Source organism: Trichomonas vaginalis, chromosome II (genome assembly GCF_026262505.1).
Source record: "Trichomonas vaginalis G3 chromosome II, whole genome shotgun sequence".
NCBI classification, from domain to species: Eukaryota; Parabasalia; order Trichomonadida; family Trichomonadidae; genus Trichomonas; species Trichomonas vaginalis.
This window is the reverse complement of record NC_067204.1, coordinates 12,243,835-12,260,278: the sequence shown is the minus strand read 5'-3', so window position 1 is coordinate 12,260,278 and position 16,444 is coordinate 12,243,835. Positions and strand designations below refer to the sequence as shown.

Below are 16,444 nucleotides of genomic sequence, written 5' to 3'. Positions count from 1 at the left end.
TTCTGTCAAAATTTTCTTTGACTGTTAACAAACCTTCTATGTCTAAGTCTTCAAAAGTGTTGCACCACTTTTTCTAACAACAGCAAACTTAACTGGTGCAATGTTTCCAAATTTTGTCAAATGTAGACTTTTCAAATTGTAGAAGTAAACATTCAAATATGCGAATGGAGCTAACTTATCTTTGACTTCTGTCATGTACTTATTTACTGAGATGAATTCGTCATCTTTTCTATCGATAAAAAAATATTTTTTTTAAAATTTACTCATAAAAATTTTTCTTTGTATATACGGCCGTTCTGAACATCTAAAGACTTTTGACATTTGCCAAGAATGTACGTTTAGAAGCTGCCATATAACCATATTCTTGACAATATTGTTTATACGAATCGTACAATGACCTTTCATCTAATGACACAAAGTCAGTTTCATCTACGAACAGTTCATAAACACTCTTGTTTGCTTCTAACAATGTTTGTCTCTCTTCGGTATATGGAATTTGTCTTGGATTGAACTTAGAAATATCTAATGTCATGAAATATGAGACAAGTGGTTGTAAAAGTCAGATGTCAACATTCTGACAAAGCGTCAAAATATTCTGTATCTTGGCATACGAGAATCTGACGTTCTGACAACTACATATCTTCTGTCAGAACTTTTCTAACTTCATCGGAACAGCATTGTTTGAAACCATAATGAAGTTTGCAACATTTCACAAACTCTTTGGTCTTTATATTTTCTTTCAACAACTCCAACTTTATCTGTTATAAAGACTCTTCAAAGCATCTGAGTTCAAAACTTTTGTTGTATCTATACTTTGAAGTTCATTGCAACTATAAGTTTCATATTCTCAATTGAAGAGTTAAAACTTGCCACAGATGTTTTCTATGTTTGTCATATTCGGATTCGAATAACCTTCTAACAGTTTGCACAAAATATCTGTAAAGAATGTGTTCTTACCTGTTCCTTGTTTTCCAATTATAATGAGAGGCAGTTTCATTTTAGCACTTGGATGTTGTAAGATGTTTGCAAAACCAACATAAGATATACTCATAAACCTTTTCGTTTCCATTGCATATAATTTCTTTGACATGGTCTAACCAAGCTTCTATAATATATTCTTTCCATTCTACTTGTTCGTATTTATATCCAGTGAAGATAGAATAGAAGTTTGGAGAAGGTGTATAAAACTTTATACCACGAACTGAAAAATCTTCAACTTTGACAATAAGATATCCCAAGCATCTAACATCTTCATGCCAACTTGTACGACTTTTATTTTCTTAAGTTTCTGTCTACATTCTTGTTCAGACACTATTGTTGCTCTTGGTTTGTTAAAGACAACATCCCATTCTTTCATAACATAACATTCTGGGGCAGAGTCGACATAAATGACTAAACGTTTCAAATTCTCGACTGCTTTGTTATAGTCTCGAAATGGACACATATTTCTGAATGCTTGGAAGTCATAAAAATCTGAAACATCTATTCTGTACATTTTTATAAAAATAAAAAAAATATTTTTTTATTCTTGACTTTGTTGTTCCATTTGTTGCATTTGTTGTTCTTGAGCTATTTGTTGTTGAAGTTGTTCTTGTATACAATACTTTCACCAGTTGCATCTTCCAATTCGAAACTTTCTGCCGTCATTGACAAATACATAGGACATAAAAGTTTTACAGGAACAAAGTTTGCGTCAACTAAGGTTAAGTTTATTTGCTAAAGTGTTTGAGTTCACTAAAGCTGAAAACTCTGCATTCGAATGAACAATAGGCAAACCAGCAGAGAAAGTGTTGTTTATACGCATGAGTATCTTTTGGTCATAGTAGTTTCTGTCGACATTCGAATAGCACTTTGAACCTAAGTTTGAAACAATATATAAATAGGTGCTTAAATGTCAATGGAATAGACCTTGTATGACACCTTTTCCTGTTATAGGAAACTGTTGGTAGTAAAAACCAGATATAAGTTTTGTATTATAGCTCATATCGTTTATACTAAACTCAGTCGGACATCCAAACATAATGAAACCTGCTCTAGTTGCAGCACATGTTACATCCGTCCTTAAAGTATTAAATAAGTCAACAAAACCTGTTGGTGGTATATCTGAGTAAGTATCTTCAAAGGAGTATTTTTTACCATTCACAACAATAAAGTCTTCTGGTGTCAAAAGAGCAAAACAGGCTTTAGTCGTCATGTGTTTAAGGTAGTTTACAATATCGTCCTTGAGGACTTTGTAAGTTTGTTGTTATAGAATTATATGACTCAGGGTTTTTAGTCGTAATAGTATAAACCACTATGTCTTCTGCCATTTACTTAGCAATAAATTTTAATGAAATGTTGTGGTCGTCAAATATTTTTATAACGTCTGGGAAACTATATTTTAAGTTCAACGTTTCACCTCCTTTCATAACGTATATCTTGTCAATGACATTATATGAAACACCACAGCAACTAATGTCGGGTTCTATTTCTTTGATGTTTATATCGTCTGCCTCTGTCAAAAGTTTCAATAGTTCTTTCAAAACTTCATGAGGTGCAATGACATATGAGTTCACTTTTACAGGGTTGTGTTCGACCAAGTTTAACATTATACTAAAGCTTGACAAATCTTCTCCTGAGTTTTAAGTTTGTCTTTCAGTTGTTGGTAGTCGTTTCGAATATCTGCAACAGAACTTAAGTCTCTGCTAACTTCAGGATATGTTGGTTGTTCTTTTACAGGAACTATTGTTATACCATCTTCGTCTTCGTATGGTTTCCCCACTTCAACATCTCTTCTTTGACATTGACAACAACACTTTGACTGTTTGTTTGAGTTGGTGAATTTAACTTCACATCTGCCACCGCCATTAAACCTTTTGAAACACTTACGCTTCTATTTTTCGGAAATGACATTTTACTTAGAATAAAAAGATGGACGTATTCGAGTATCTCTTCGAATTGAAGCAAACAAAGTTTACACAAACAATACAAATACATTGACAGAATAGTTCTTTACACAAACAATGGAAAATGTTATAGAATAGCAGTCTTTGCTGAACCAAAATATTTTCATAAAGCAAAGAAAGTTGGTATAACTGAAATGGTGAAAGTTCTTGAGCAGACAAAAATATAACAACAAAACTTACAGATATTTCTAAAGGTAAGTTTATAATACAATATTATGTCAAAACTGGCGTACTGTCAATATTTGACGGAGAGAAGTCAGTTCAAGAACAACTTACTGACCTGCTGCCAAAATCTGCTCGATGGAAGCTGTCGTTATGCCAATCTGAGGAGCCCCAGCAGGTTTCATCGAACGAATCTTCAAAAGAGCATCTTCCGTGAAAAGTGCTATTGGTTTTGTAAACTTCTTTGCTCAATTCATCTGGACCGTCTCTGTCACCAGTATATTGTATTTGTACAGTACCAACAGTTGAAATACCACCCATAAAGTCTTCTGAGTCAGCAAATGGAATGCCAAGCCAAAAGTTTGAACGGTCTCCATTTGTATATTGAGTTTTTTGACCTCCTGTATGAGTCCATACTTTCACATATGGCATAATAGAACTTTGCATTTCAGGGTTAATGGTTGTTGTGAAGTTGTTGTTAAAGTTCATAGCATCTAATGTCAAGTTGTATGACCTCATATCCTCAACTGTAGAATATTCTTCTCTTGGATAATATTTGCCATCTATGTTTATATGATATTTAATACCAGGGTTGTAGAAACAAGAATAGTCATTTATAGTTCGTCTGAACAGTACAAACATAGTATCTGCATGTTTCATTGCAGTTGTTAAGCAATATCTGTTCTTGCACCTGGGTCAGCACTTTGGTTTCCAACTTCACCTGCAAAGTCTTTGACAGATATTTGGTGTATAGGGAACATAAGTGGAACTGCAATATATTTGGCAGCTAAAGCATTTGAAATATCTGGGTCCAACATATAGACTGCAAGTCTGCTTTCTATTCTCTTGCATTCAAACTTTTCGCATGTGAACTTAACTGGGTCCCAAGCAGTTCCAGCAGCATTGAAATAATAGTTTACTTCAGTGTTGAGGTTTGAGAAACCAAAGTCTAAGTCAACTTTGTCTTTGCAAAAGTCGGCGAATGATTTTATTTGTTCCCACTACTTCTGTAATAGTGAATGGGTCTTGTGTTGGTGCAATGACTAAGTTATTTTTGCTTGGAGTAAGTTCGATAGAAATTTTTCCTGCCCAGTTTGGCAAGTATCTTAAAAACCTGAAGATGAGGAAAGATGACAAAGGAACTCTAAGTTTCAGTTTTACTTTGGACTGCTTTCCATTGTCCAGAAAGGTTAACATAAACTCCTGGAACGTTAGGGTCAAGTCTTCTTATTTTCTCAATAGTTGCATACTGGTCTGTTTGTTCTCTAGCTTGTGGTTGTACTGAGTTTCTCAAAGCGAACCATTCATAGTTTGCCCATGTTACTGTTTGAACTAAGTCAGAGTTAGAATATATCTTATATCCCATGAAAACTTCTGGAGCATATTGGTATCCGACATAGAAAATTCCATTGCAACCTTTCTTGTCAGACAACTTGGCAGAAGGTTTTATTTCAATGTCTTGTTCCACGTATAAGAATGAGTTGTCAATAGAAATTATATGAAACCTGTCGCAAGCAATATCTACTGTTGTTGAAGAACCTTCTCCAAACTCACCTACGTTTCCATAAGAAACAGCAGTTGTATATTCGTAAGTTCCAGGAACTATTTCTGACCTTCTAATGGCATTGTCGCATTCGTTATACCATTCGGAAACATTTCCATTCATAGCATCCAAAACTGTTGGCGTTATATTCTGAGCGGCGTACATTTCATATGAGTAAAAATATAGAATAGTTGGATTTATATGTCATAATAGAACCCACGTGGACCAAGCTTTACTTTCTTCCTGACTGAGTTTTTAACTCTTCTTTTTCCTTCATTGCCCTCTGCTTGAAGTTGTTGCATCTTTGCTATGTTCACCTAGTATGTTGTAAATTTCCCATGTCCTTTTTGCCTTTGGGCTCTGGTCGCCCATCTCAGGTAACCTATATCCTAGAAAGAGTTTGTCATAGTCTGTATTTGAGTCTTCGCGTATTGTTTGCATGACTCTTTCCTGAGTTTCCGGTTCAAGCTCTTCAAACAGTGCCTGTCCATATGGAATATGCTCGTTTCCAAATATATGTTTTTGTAGCCATTCTGGTTTTCTTTCCATGTTACCAACTATATCTTTTGTGAATGGGAAAGCTTTTACCCAATCTTTCAGTCTTGCGTCGTTTATTTCTGTAGTTGGTTTTATTTTGTCAAGGAACATGTTTTTCAATACTAACATTTCATTTGGTACTGTCCATTTGAGTTTTCTTAAATATTCATCCCTTCTCATTTCATTGTCTGCAAAGTAAGTTTTTATGACATTTTGTAAACTTTCGTTTGCAAGGTCATGTACAATAGGTTCTCTTCCTTCGCCCTCCCTAACTTTCTTTCTAAACTCTTCACCAAATATACCATCTCTATGGTTCTGTGTAGTTCTTTGAGATAAATGTTTAGAACGTCAGGTGTTATATTTCCATCAGCCATGTTCATTTCATACTGGTCCAAAATATCTGCATGTTTCATATCTTTCAATGGCATTAAAGCCGCGCTGAAAATACCAGCTATATCTGGTTCACCATTGACTTCCATTGCGTCTACAACTTCTTGGAATTGTGGTTGTAAGTTTATGAACCACCTATCCGGATTAGCTTTATGACCCCATCTCATTGTAGTTCCATCGTCTGCAGAAACAAAAGTAGGTTTGTTTCCATCTTGGTTAGGTTCTGAATGAACTTTAAACAATGTTTCATTTCTATATGTTTTCTTGAAATTTAACCTTTTATTTTCACCGAGTTCATCCGAAGATTGAACGTTAAATGCTCGTAAGTAAAAAGGGTTGTTGTATTTGTGTACATTTTTTTCAGTTCTTCCATTCTATGCTGGATATTTTCATCTGATGTTGGAGTCTTTTGTATGTCGGCAAACATTTTTCGATATTCTTCTACTATGTCAGCCGAATTTTTTTTAGACTCTTGGAAATATTCCATATTCTCCGCATACTCTTGTTGAGGGTCAAGATTTTTCGGCTGTTCCAAATCTTCATCTAGTTCTGTGAAGTTAGTTTCCAAAGGAGGACTTGTTCGTTTCCTTCAGGCTCTTCTAGCTGTTGTTGCTGAACTATTTCTTCCATGTCTGGTTGTATCTGAACTTCTTCCTGTGGAGTTTCTTGTACCTCATCTGCTGGCATTTCATATATTCCGAGACCGTTTTAACAATTTCCCTATCTACGTCATCCGCATTCATAAGCTTTTGTTCTTTCGTTCCGTCTCTATTTTTTACGCGTTTCATGACGAAAGTTGAATTGTCATTTAGCTCTGACATCAAATATCTCGGAGTAAATTCATCCATGTCATTTGGATGATATGCTATTAAATCATATCCCTTAGCGAGCTTGTATTTTCCAGGTTTGAGATTATATCCGTTTTGGTGCTGAGCCATAAAGCTAAATAGGTTCGGGTCAGTATTTCCATCCTTGAACTTTCTAATAGCTTCTTTATATCTGTCACTAAAGTCAACAGTATCTGGGAAACCACACTCTTCTTTAAGCATTTTTAAGAATTCTTGGTTTCCTTGTTCTCTACTTCTTTTATGTCCTTGCTCTGTTTGTGGTTGTTGTTGTGCAGGGTTTTGAACTGTTGGTTGTTGTGCAGGGTTCTGAACTGTTGGTTGCTGTGCTGGTTGTGGAGGTGGTTGTTGTGCATGCCTGTGTCTGTGTCCATGTGACGATGTAAATGTTTTAGGTAGTCCTGGTGCAGGTGCTTCTCTTGGAGGGTTTGGTGGTATATAAGTTCCACCAGCTGGCACATATGTTCCATCTGCAGCGTAATGTCCTACCTGACTTTTCGTTTTTAAGAAAGCATTTACTAGGTCTGTTTTGGTCTGTTGTAACTCTTTTTCTTGACTTTTCACAACAGTTGCTCTAACGGCGTCATAGGCACTTTGAACTGCCTGTCTCGTTGCTGCATCTGTTATTTTCGTCATATTTTGTGCTACTTCTTTTAACTCTTTGTCGAAACCTTCAGACTTCAGTTTCTTTCCAGATGAGAAGTCGTTCACTTGTTTCACCTTACTATGAAGAGCTTCGAAAGCGTTCTTAAAGTCAGCATTTGTTAAAGTTTCATTTGAACTGTCTTCATCCGCTTGTATTTTTGTCCTTATTGACCCTATGAGTTGGGCTGCTTTAGCGTTGGCTTGGGCATCTAACCAGTCATTGTTAGCTTTTATATATTCTGCGCTTTTCATTGCCTTTTGCATGGCTGCGTCGTTATTTTTACTTTCTTGTGCTAAGTTTTCATACTGTACGGTTTGGTTTTGCAACTGTAAAAGTTTTTCTGCCTTTACATTTGCTTCAACTTCTTTTTTATACTCATCGCTATCCATATATGTCTTCAGGGCTTTTTGTTTTATCTCTTCATCTTTCAGTATTTTATATTGAGTAGTATGGTTTTTCAAATTTACAACATCTTGTTCCATTTTTGCTACTTCTGCTGCTTTTTCTGACACTTTTTTCGCATATTCCTCTGTACTTAGTTCTTTCAGTTGTTCTTCTTTCTTCTTTTTCTCTACGTTTAACTCATTGAGTTTCTTTGTATGTCTGTCATATTCTAGTTTCTTTTCGTTTTCACTTATTTGTTTCTGTATGTCTATGTTTGACTTTTTGACATCTGTTATTTGATTTTTGAGTGAACTCAAATTCATTTGACTTTGAGGGTTATAGGCTGTTCCGTCTGCAGCTCCACCATAGCCTGCCATTTTCGCTAAAAGTGCCGCTCTTAAACCTCCACTCTGTGCACCAATAACTCGGTTTAAAAGCATAGGGTTGCTTGACATTTGTTGCAACATAGTGGGGTCATTCAGCATTTGTTGTTGCAACTGTTGTTGTGGTGTTAGTCTTACTATTGGATGTTTCAATGCTCTCTTCCTCTTACGTATATTCTTACGTAGCTTACGTGGCATTTTAAGTGAAGTTAAAAAGCGGTTTTTGACAGATGTTTATATGACACTTTTTGTTCAGCACAAAAAACTACTCGGTCAAAGTGTTGTCAGTTTTGTAAAATAACCGTCCTATCTTGTTTTAAAATGGAGAAAAGGCTTCTCAAAGTATACTTCCTTGGAACGCCCGTAACTTTTCCTGTAGCGACGATAGACCCTTACTTGTCCGGACAAAGTTATACTATTTTGAGTGCTCTACAAAAAAGTCAACGGCGACGACTCTCAAAAACCGTTGTGTAAAAAGTTTTACCGTTGGACAAAAAAGTATATATAGAAAACAAAAAACGTTTATAGTTCATTCAATATTTGAGATGGAACGGTTTGCCAACGGAGACTTTTCAATAAAATAAAAAAATAGAGGGGGTTACCGTTGACAAAACCGTTTATTTCAAACTTTTCTATGAGTAGTCCGAAAAAAACAGTTCATTTTTGTCTAATGGAAGACCACAGTAGTAGCATGACTGACAATTCTTTACAAAAGCTCTTTAAAGGTCAAACACTTATATCTTCATACTTTACTAGTATGTCCAAAGAGGTTACACAGGTTTCAGTCCAATCAGACTCCAATCAGACACAAATTGAAGCTCAAATTCAACCAAAAGAAACTGCCGAAGTCGAACAAACTACAGAAGCTCAAGTTGTTTCAGTCCAATCAGACTCCAATCAGACACAAATTGAAGCTCAAATTCAACCAAAAGAAACTGCCGAAGTCGAACAAACTACAGAAGCTCAAGTTGTTTCAGTCCAATCAGACTCCAATCAGACACAAATTGAAGCTCAAGTTCAACTAAAAACTTACACTCCTACAGAACCAGAAGGTGTCTTCTCATTCTCAACAACAGAAGCAAGATATAGAAGACTCATTGCAGATTATCCAAACAATTTGTCCTTAACAGACAACAATGACTATGATAGATATTTCAAAAGTATAATAAAACCAGTCGAAACATTAGAAAACAAAGTTCAAAACCCGACAGTAATGGTTGACTTTTTCTTGTCGAATTTGCCTTATGTTTCAACTATGATATCTCTTCAAGCAATTGACGAATTCATTCTTTGCTGTGAACCAAACTTAAGAGAACAGCTATATGAAACACTCAAAGACTTTCGCCCTTATCCTTTAACTTACAATTGGAAAGAAGATGAAAACAAACACGGTTCTTTCTCCTGGAATCTTTCCATTGTTGCTCCAGCTGGTGTAGCTGCACATCCATTCGAAATATATCCAAAATTGCATTACGAAAACAATATGCATATTATCACAACAGCCGCTTTAGATATTCCTGAACGGATACCAGATGGAGAAGAAGTTTCAATAATATCTGTTCAAGCAAACCGAGTTGCAATGCCACTTACAGTATGCAAATTCACTCACTCAAGCAGACAATTCTATCAAAATCTTGAGTTCGTTTTTACTGGCACAGCCAAAATGCTTCTCAAAAAACCAGAACAAACCAAAATAACCATCTTCTTATCTGGTTATTGTGAAGATGAAGACAATTCGGACGAAGAAGAAGAAGAGGAGGAAACAAGCGAAGACTCAGACGATATCCAGTTCATTTCCATCCGTAAAAAACATTAAAGCAAACATTTCTGAATAAAAACCTCATTTTATACTAAACATCTTCGGGGCTAGAGGGCACGAAGTGCCTGGAAGCCCCACTACCTTTTTTTTTTTTTTTTTTTTTTTTTTTTTTCTATATATGTGGGAAACATATACTACAAAAAATTGTAAAGCTCATATAATTTGACTCATGAATTATGAATTTTGATTAAGCATATCGATATTAAATGATACCATAACAATAGCAAAGTCGAAAGTAATAAAGTATTTATCAATCAGCTTTTATAATTTTCAAATAAAATTTAAAAATTTGGTTATTTATTCACAGAGAAATATCGGGAGAATTTCTCCTAAAGGCATTCCTGTTGTTGTTCCTTCGTCAACAAATGGTCGAGTGAACTACTGTTGGTTGTTTATTACTGTTGAATCTATTCCATATCTTTAATAAACAAGAAACATTAAAGAGTCATTTTTTTATAGAAAGATTTACTTTTAACATACAGATTTTTTTGATGGGTGCCAGCTCACAAATCAACTTCGTCTTCTTCAAATGTGTCATCGTTATCTCTTAAGACTCCTTCGAGTTGCTCAAGAAGATCTTTTGCACGCTCGTTATTTGGTTCGATTTGCAAAGCTTGTTGTGCATAATCCATTGCTGTTTGATAATCTCTCTTAACTGAGTATATTTCTGCCATCTTGTAGTTGAAGAAGAAGATATTCTTTGAGTTACGATGCTTCATGAGTAATGATTCTGCTTGGTCGAATTCATTATCTTTAACATGCATTTCAATCAAAGCTGACAATGCTTCAATATTTCCACTATCTTTCTCTAAACATCTTCTAAGAATTTCGGCAGCTTTCTTTGGATCAGTTCCTCTCTTTGCAAGGCCATAAAGAGTAATAGCCATGTTTCCTGCATATGTATCAGGTTTGAACCTCTTCACTGCTCCTGCAGCAAATGACTCTGCTTCTTCCCAATTCTTCAATAAACAATCGCATTGAACAATGGCACTGAATGAATCGATGGCAGGATTCAATGTATGGACATGAGTAAATGCTGAATGTGCTTTGACAACATCATTTCTTTGAAGACGTAATTCACCATGTCTCATGAATCCGCTGCGAGAATTTGGCTCAAGAATCAAAGCTTTCCTTGTAGCTTGTAATGCGCGCTGTTGATCGCCATTAGCTTCAAGTAAATGTGAAAATGCAATCCATGCATTGGCTGACGTTGGATCTGTGTTCAAAGCACGAAGAACAACTTGGTTTAATTGCGTTTTCTTTTGCTGCTGTTTGAGGTTAACAGCTCTGAGTTCAATAACTTCAAGGTTATTCTCAGGGATTAAGACAATAGTATCTTCAAAAAGCTGTGTATTGTTGTCTGCAATTGCAAATTGGCAAATTTTAACTAATACTGGAATGCATCCTGGGATTGTTACAAGAATTTGATTTAGGCATCTCACTGCATCTTTATAATCACCTGATTCAGCCAATTGAAGTGCGTGCGCATAGTTTTTGACACAAGAATTTGGTGAATTTAGAATAAATTCTGGTATCTTAGCACCAATACCAATAAGCTTTTCTATCAGTTCAAAAGCAAGCGGATACCTCTGTAGAACACGAAGTAAATGTGGAATTGCAGGGTGGTCTGGATTTGGTAAAGGATTATTTAACATATGAACTTGAGCAACAAGCAAATCGAGTTTTGGTGTAAGTAATCTGTTTGAGAAGTCTCGACTTTGAATAATTGTGCAACATTTTTGTGGATTATTCATTTTAAGATGTGCTGTAAGTCGAATTTCTATTAAATCATTTGCAAGTTCTTGGCTTAAACCAAACATGTCGACTGATTCAACCGCATGGAGTGCATCTTCATAAAGTTTCATATCTATCAATGCAAAAGCTCTTGAAATCAAAAGTTGAGGACTAGGAGAAGCTGTCATTTGGACAGCCATGTTTACAGACTTGTATAATCCAAGAGAAATCATTTGATTAAGCTCATGAGTTGACATTCTTAATTTTTAAACGTTCACTAAATGTTTCTCAAAGACCGAAAGTTATTTAAATTTAGATTGGCCATATAAAATGAAATTTAAACAACTTGGTTTAACTAATTTTTCTGAAAGAATTTTTTATCTATTTGAGGGGGGAATAAAACCCTGTATATTTTATTTTTCAAAAATTATTTTTATGGAGTCAGGTACTCAGATAAATCTAGAGGACCTTTCTCATAATGACCTCGATTTAACTATGCCTATCATAGATGAGTTTATCAAATTATCAGAGCCTCTTGTTGAAGAAAATGATCCAGAAAGTGAAAAATTTTTCGGAGACAAAGAAAATTCTAGTCTCTATCAGAGTTTAATGAAGAATTATAAAGTCTTCGTTAAATATCGGATGTTTTTTGAAAGATCGATTTTCATTTCTTCTTCAAATTTACAAATCTTCAAAAAAGCTATCGATGAATACCTAGAATTAGTTCAGAAATTCGATGGAAAGAAAGTTACACAGACATCACGAGAGAAATTCCAGATTATTGTTGCTAATTTGATTGATATATTCAAACATGTCAATACAGAGGATATTAAGGGCACCATAATGGCATGCTTATCTAAGACATCAAAAGAACTCAATGCAATTCATGAAAACTTTCAAGATTTAATCAATTCAAATTCAGAATTTGCCATGGCATATGACAACTTAGAGTCATGCCATCAAGATGTGTTAGGATCATGCCAGAGCATCAACAAACTACTAACTCTCGACAATATTACTGACATTTATACCAAATTACAACAATCCCTTCAATTCAACGAAGCTGTTGGCAATATTGTGAAGGATTTAGGCGACAAATACGAAAACAAATACATTGAATGCTGTATGAAGTCCCAAATCGTCATCATTGACTTCAAAACAATTTTATTAGGACATACACTTTACGAAAACTGCTCGATCATCCTCGAAACATTGAATACAGAGCCAGTACATATATCCACCCGCAGTGTACATCCCAACGGAAACTACGTTCCAGAGAATGAATCATCAGAAGACGAATCCGTTGCTCCTAAGGACGAAGAGTACTCAGGCCAAGATTCAGTAGCCAAGGCAGAAGAAGATGACGAAGAAATTGATGAAGAAGATGAAGGAGAAGATGATGATGAAGATGAAATCAGCGAAGAAGACATGAACGATGAAGAAAAGAAGTCCAGTAAAAGCAAGCGAGCCGAGATGCTTCAAAATCTTCTTGCTCCTTTGCTTTCTTTGGACTGTGCCTCCGAATCTCCTGTTTTGGCCGCATTTTGGGTATCGAAACTGAGTGAAATGACTCATCCAAGCAACGCCGTGATTGTCCAATCGATACAATCCGTGTTCAACGAGATGCAGCACTTCTTCGACCGCTTGGACATGTCTTTCACCAGTTCAAACTTCCTCGTCAATCTCCAGGAATTAGATATTTTGATTTCCCAGTTTCGATCACTTCAAAATGCCAAAATCTTCTCGGAGAATGATCCATGCATTGCGAACTTGAGCCAGTTCGTCAGAGACTGCTACTTAATCAAGTCTCCGATGACGAAAATCAACTGCATCATTAAATCCCTCGAAACTGGCAGAAAAATTGTGAAAGAAAACCTCCAAAACCACCCGAAAATATTCGACCACGCCTTTGTCCTTTTCAAAGAATTGTTTGACATAATAATCCCCGTTTCACAGATGGCGAGAGCTGTTGACGGACTCAACAAATACGCCGCGGAATACAATGTCAAAGTTGACATATTAAAACTCAATTTCCCTTTGATTTCGAATTACGAAGTTGGTCCTTATATAAGGTCAAACATCCATGTACACGAAGTCAACTGTAACTATGCAGATTTCATCTCGAATTTGGCCAACAAAATCGAAGAAGCAGGAATACAAATAATCAACAAGAAAAATGAAAAATTTTCTGTTGACAAATTAATTTTCCCTTCGATTTTTGAGTTCATGAATGAAACTGCTGACTTTATAAATGATACATTCAAGGATGGAACAACCAGATTCAACGCTTTCGCTAAGGACATGAAGGAAAAGATGGTTGATGGTTCGCAATTACTAAACATAATAAAAAAATTGAAACAATTCATTATTATGAAGAAAAGTGAACTTTCTCAAACAAAAGAAGAAGAAAAACAATATGAAAACATAGAAAAAATATTTAATGACGAGAATACAAACAAAGAATGCGAAAACTACGAAAAAATCTATAAGAAATTAATAGATTTGAACTATTTACACCAACTATTTTATTGTTTAGATCTTGGTAATTTAATAACTTATTCCAATGCTTTGCAACTGACTTATATGAGATTCTTTGCTCATTTCGTGTCCAACGAAGAGATCTTTGAGGGCCACAGTTTGTTAGAACCAGCAGGCTGCAATCTCTTGATTGATGTACAGAGATTGATGCAGAATAAGTTACAAAGTGGAATGGTACAACAAAGAATTTCACTTTTGAACACAATGAAAATGTCTCTGGGTTCAATTTTGGGAGCTGCTTTTCTCAAAGACGACGACAATGAATACAACAATTTAGTTCAATGGATAGATATCGTAAGCCAACTGTGTAGAATGACTGATGTCGACGGCGTCCAACAAATCAAGCCAATGTGTATAAATCTCCCGAGATTGACTGAATTCCCTAAATTGGCCGATGATTTGTGGCAACTTGTCGAAGCCCCTGTTCTCTGCGAAAAAGAAAACAGAGCAATCGGACACATGCAAATGATCTGTCAGGCTGAATTTAACGAGGATGTAACAAGCACGTACTCAAATCTCGGTCATTACAGGATATTGGCGATGACAAGAGATTACACGAGTTTGTTGATCAAAGTTAAAGATTACGGTTTCGTTTCAATTGATGACGATTACGAACTTGGTCATTACGGTGATTCCTACGCGAACAGATTCATTGAACATCACTGGCGAATCAACATTTGCCAGATCGATGACATCGCAAAGGAAATAAAGAGGAACTTGCCGGAATATAATGACGAGACAGAGCCATTGCATTCATTGTTTAGTTTGCTGACTTCTGGCGGATTAAGTTTGGATTCCGTTATAAGTTTTGGCAAAACCGCTTTGAATTTGAGAAAATATTTCAAAAATAGACAAGATTTTACAGATGTTTACAAGAAATTACACACGTTTATTTCATTCTTGGAACATCATGATACATTAGCTCTTCTCATTGGCGAAATCTCTGATTCTCAACTAGTACAACTCTCTTTGTGTCGAACATTTAATTATTTGAGATTCATCAAATATGTTACAACATTGGCTTTGAAATTAAGTTCTTCAGGAGCATTTACAAACGATGCAAACTCAAATCTGTTTTCGCAATGCTTGTCAATAAGGAACTTCGCAAGTTCTATAAAGCCAACAATGAAGTTGACATTGGAAGCAATAGAAAAACTCAGTCATTGCGTGTCAACAATCGAAAACATTTTCTTAAGCAACGGTGTAAATTATGACATTTTGTTTGGAAAATGTAAATTGTTTGTCAAAACCGCCAATTTAAAGAAATCGGAAGAGATCTATAAATTGATTTCTAGGCTCGAGAACAATCTCTCTAGCTATAATTCTAAGGAAGTCAATGCTGTTTATCACGAGTTCCACAAATTAATTCTCGAAAACGAAAAAGAAAATTCAAAAGAAATTGAAAATGCTTTGAGAATTATTTTGGCCATTTCTCGTTTGAAGGCAGTTATTGACCCAGCCAATCAGTTCCTTGAGAATGACGGCATGTCGCATTTCGAGTTCACGAAAGACGACATCGACGCATTCACTGAAACAAGTCGTTACTTAGGAAACAAAGTTTCTCACGCATTCGCAATTCCAAGGCCGAAATTAACTGTTCCTTCAACGACTCTGCCGAAACACGACCAAAACTTGATCACAGACATATTCGAAGAAATGCAGAACGAAAGGAAATCTCTCTTCGAAAACGCTCTGGAGTATCATAACTTGGTCAAAGACAGAGAAATACAAAGAAAGGAACTCCAAGAACTCCAGGAAAGTCGTAAGAATTTGATCGACGAATTCAATGGATTAAAGGACGGATTAAGTACGGCAATTGAACAGGAATTCAGCTCAAACGAAAACAGCGACAAAGTCAAGGACCAGCACAACAGGTTGAGCTACAAGAGATCGTACGAGGAGTACAAGAGATTGCTGTCATTCGTTGAGATAACCGATGATAGATTGAGCCACGAAAATGATTATATGATGAAGGAATGCGAAAATGCAAACATCGTTCCTATTGATGTTTCTGCAATTCCTAGACCAATTTCAAGTCCTTTGGATAGAGATGACAATAGATCTGACGACTCTAGCTCGTACTCACAGATTGCTCACTACGAAGACTTGGATGAAGGAATTGATCCTCAACTTCTCAATGTTCTAAAGAAGATTGGAATGGTCAACGAGTAATTCAATTAGTATTTTGTATTATTTAAATTTGTATTTTTATTAATAAATTGATTAACTTACTATAAATGTCTTGTTTTAGTTTATCTCTATGATTTGATGAAGAATAATTTAATTTACTTCAAAATATCAAAAGATATTCTTTTAAATCAACAAGGAATAATACACAATTATCAAGTGTTATTGATTGATTCAATTATGTATAGTTAAAGAATACAATGCAAATCAGGCACTTTAATTAGCATGATACTTGTATTTGGTGAAAGGTAAAAATCATATTGGAAAAGAAATGTTCAGGGTACATCGTATTGGTCACATATAAACCATTAAAACACAATATTAATGAAGT

The 16,444-nt window shown here is 35.4% G+C and overlaps 3 protein-coding genes and 2 pseudogenes across 5 annotated transcripts, besides 1 other annotated feature; 2 read left to right on the top strand and 3 right to left on the bottom strand.

The window, feature by feature from the left end:
• Positions 1-9,766: part of a mobile genetic element that runs on past the window's edge.
• On the bottom strand, positions 260-1,495 carry TVAGG3_0531690 (annotated as a pseudogene). Its single transcript has one exon. A coding segment is annotated over exon 1 (1,236 nt).
• TVAGG3_0531680 lies at positions 4,848-8,033 on the bottom strand (annotated as a pseudogene). The gene has a single exon. A coding segment is annotated over exon 1 (3,186 nt).
• TVAGG3_0531670 (uncharacterized protein) lies at positions 8,506-9,651 on the top strand (the record flags this gene model as incomplete). The annotated part of the gene is made up of 1 exon (XM_051237603.1): positions 8,506-9,651. One exon carries the CDS (start codon positions 8,506-8,508, stop codon positions 9,649-9,651), a length of 1,146 nt encoding a protein of 381 aa, XP_051095427.1.
• Positions 9,767-9,885: 119 nt separating the features above from the next.
• On the bottom strand, positions 9,886-11,645 carry TVAGG3_0531650 (protein ubiquitination; the record flags this gene model as incomplete). Its single annotated transcript, XM_001581949.2, has 1 exon — positions 10,158-11,645. One exon carries the CDS (start codon positions 11,643-11,645, stop codon positions 10,158-10,160), a length of 1,488 nt encoding a protein of 495 aa, XP_001581999.1.
• Positions 11,646-11,823: 178 nt separating this feature from the next.
• TVAGG3_0531640 (uncharacterized protein) lies at positions 11,824-16,271 on the top strand (the record flags this gene model as incomplete). Its single annotated transcript, XM_001581948.1, has 1 exon — positions 11,824-16,098. The coding sequence occupies one exon, from the start codon at positions 11,824-11,826 to the stop codon at positions 16,096-16,098; it is 4,275 nt and encodes a 1,424-aa protein (XP_001581998.1).
• Positions 16,272-16,444: the final 173 nt, after the last annotated feature.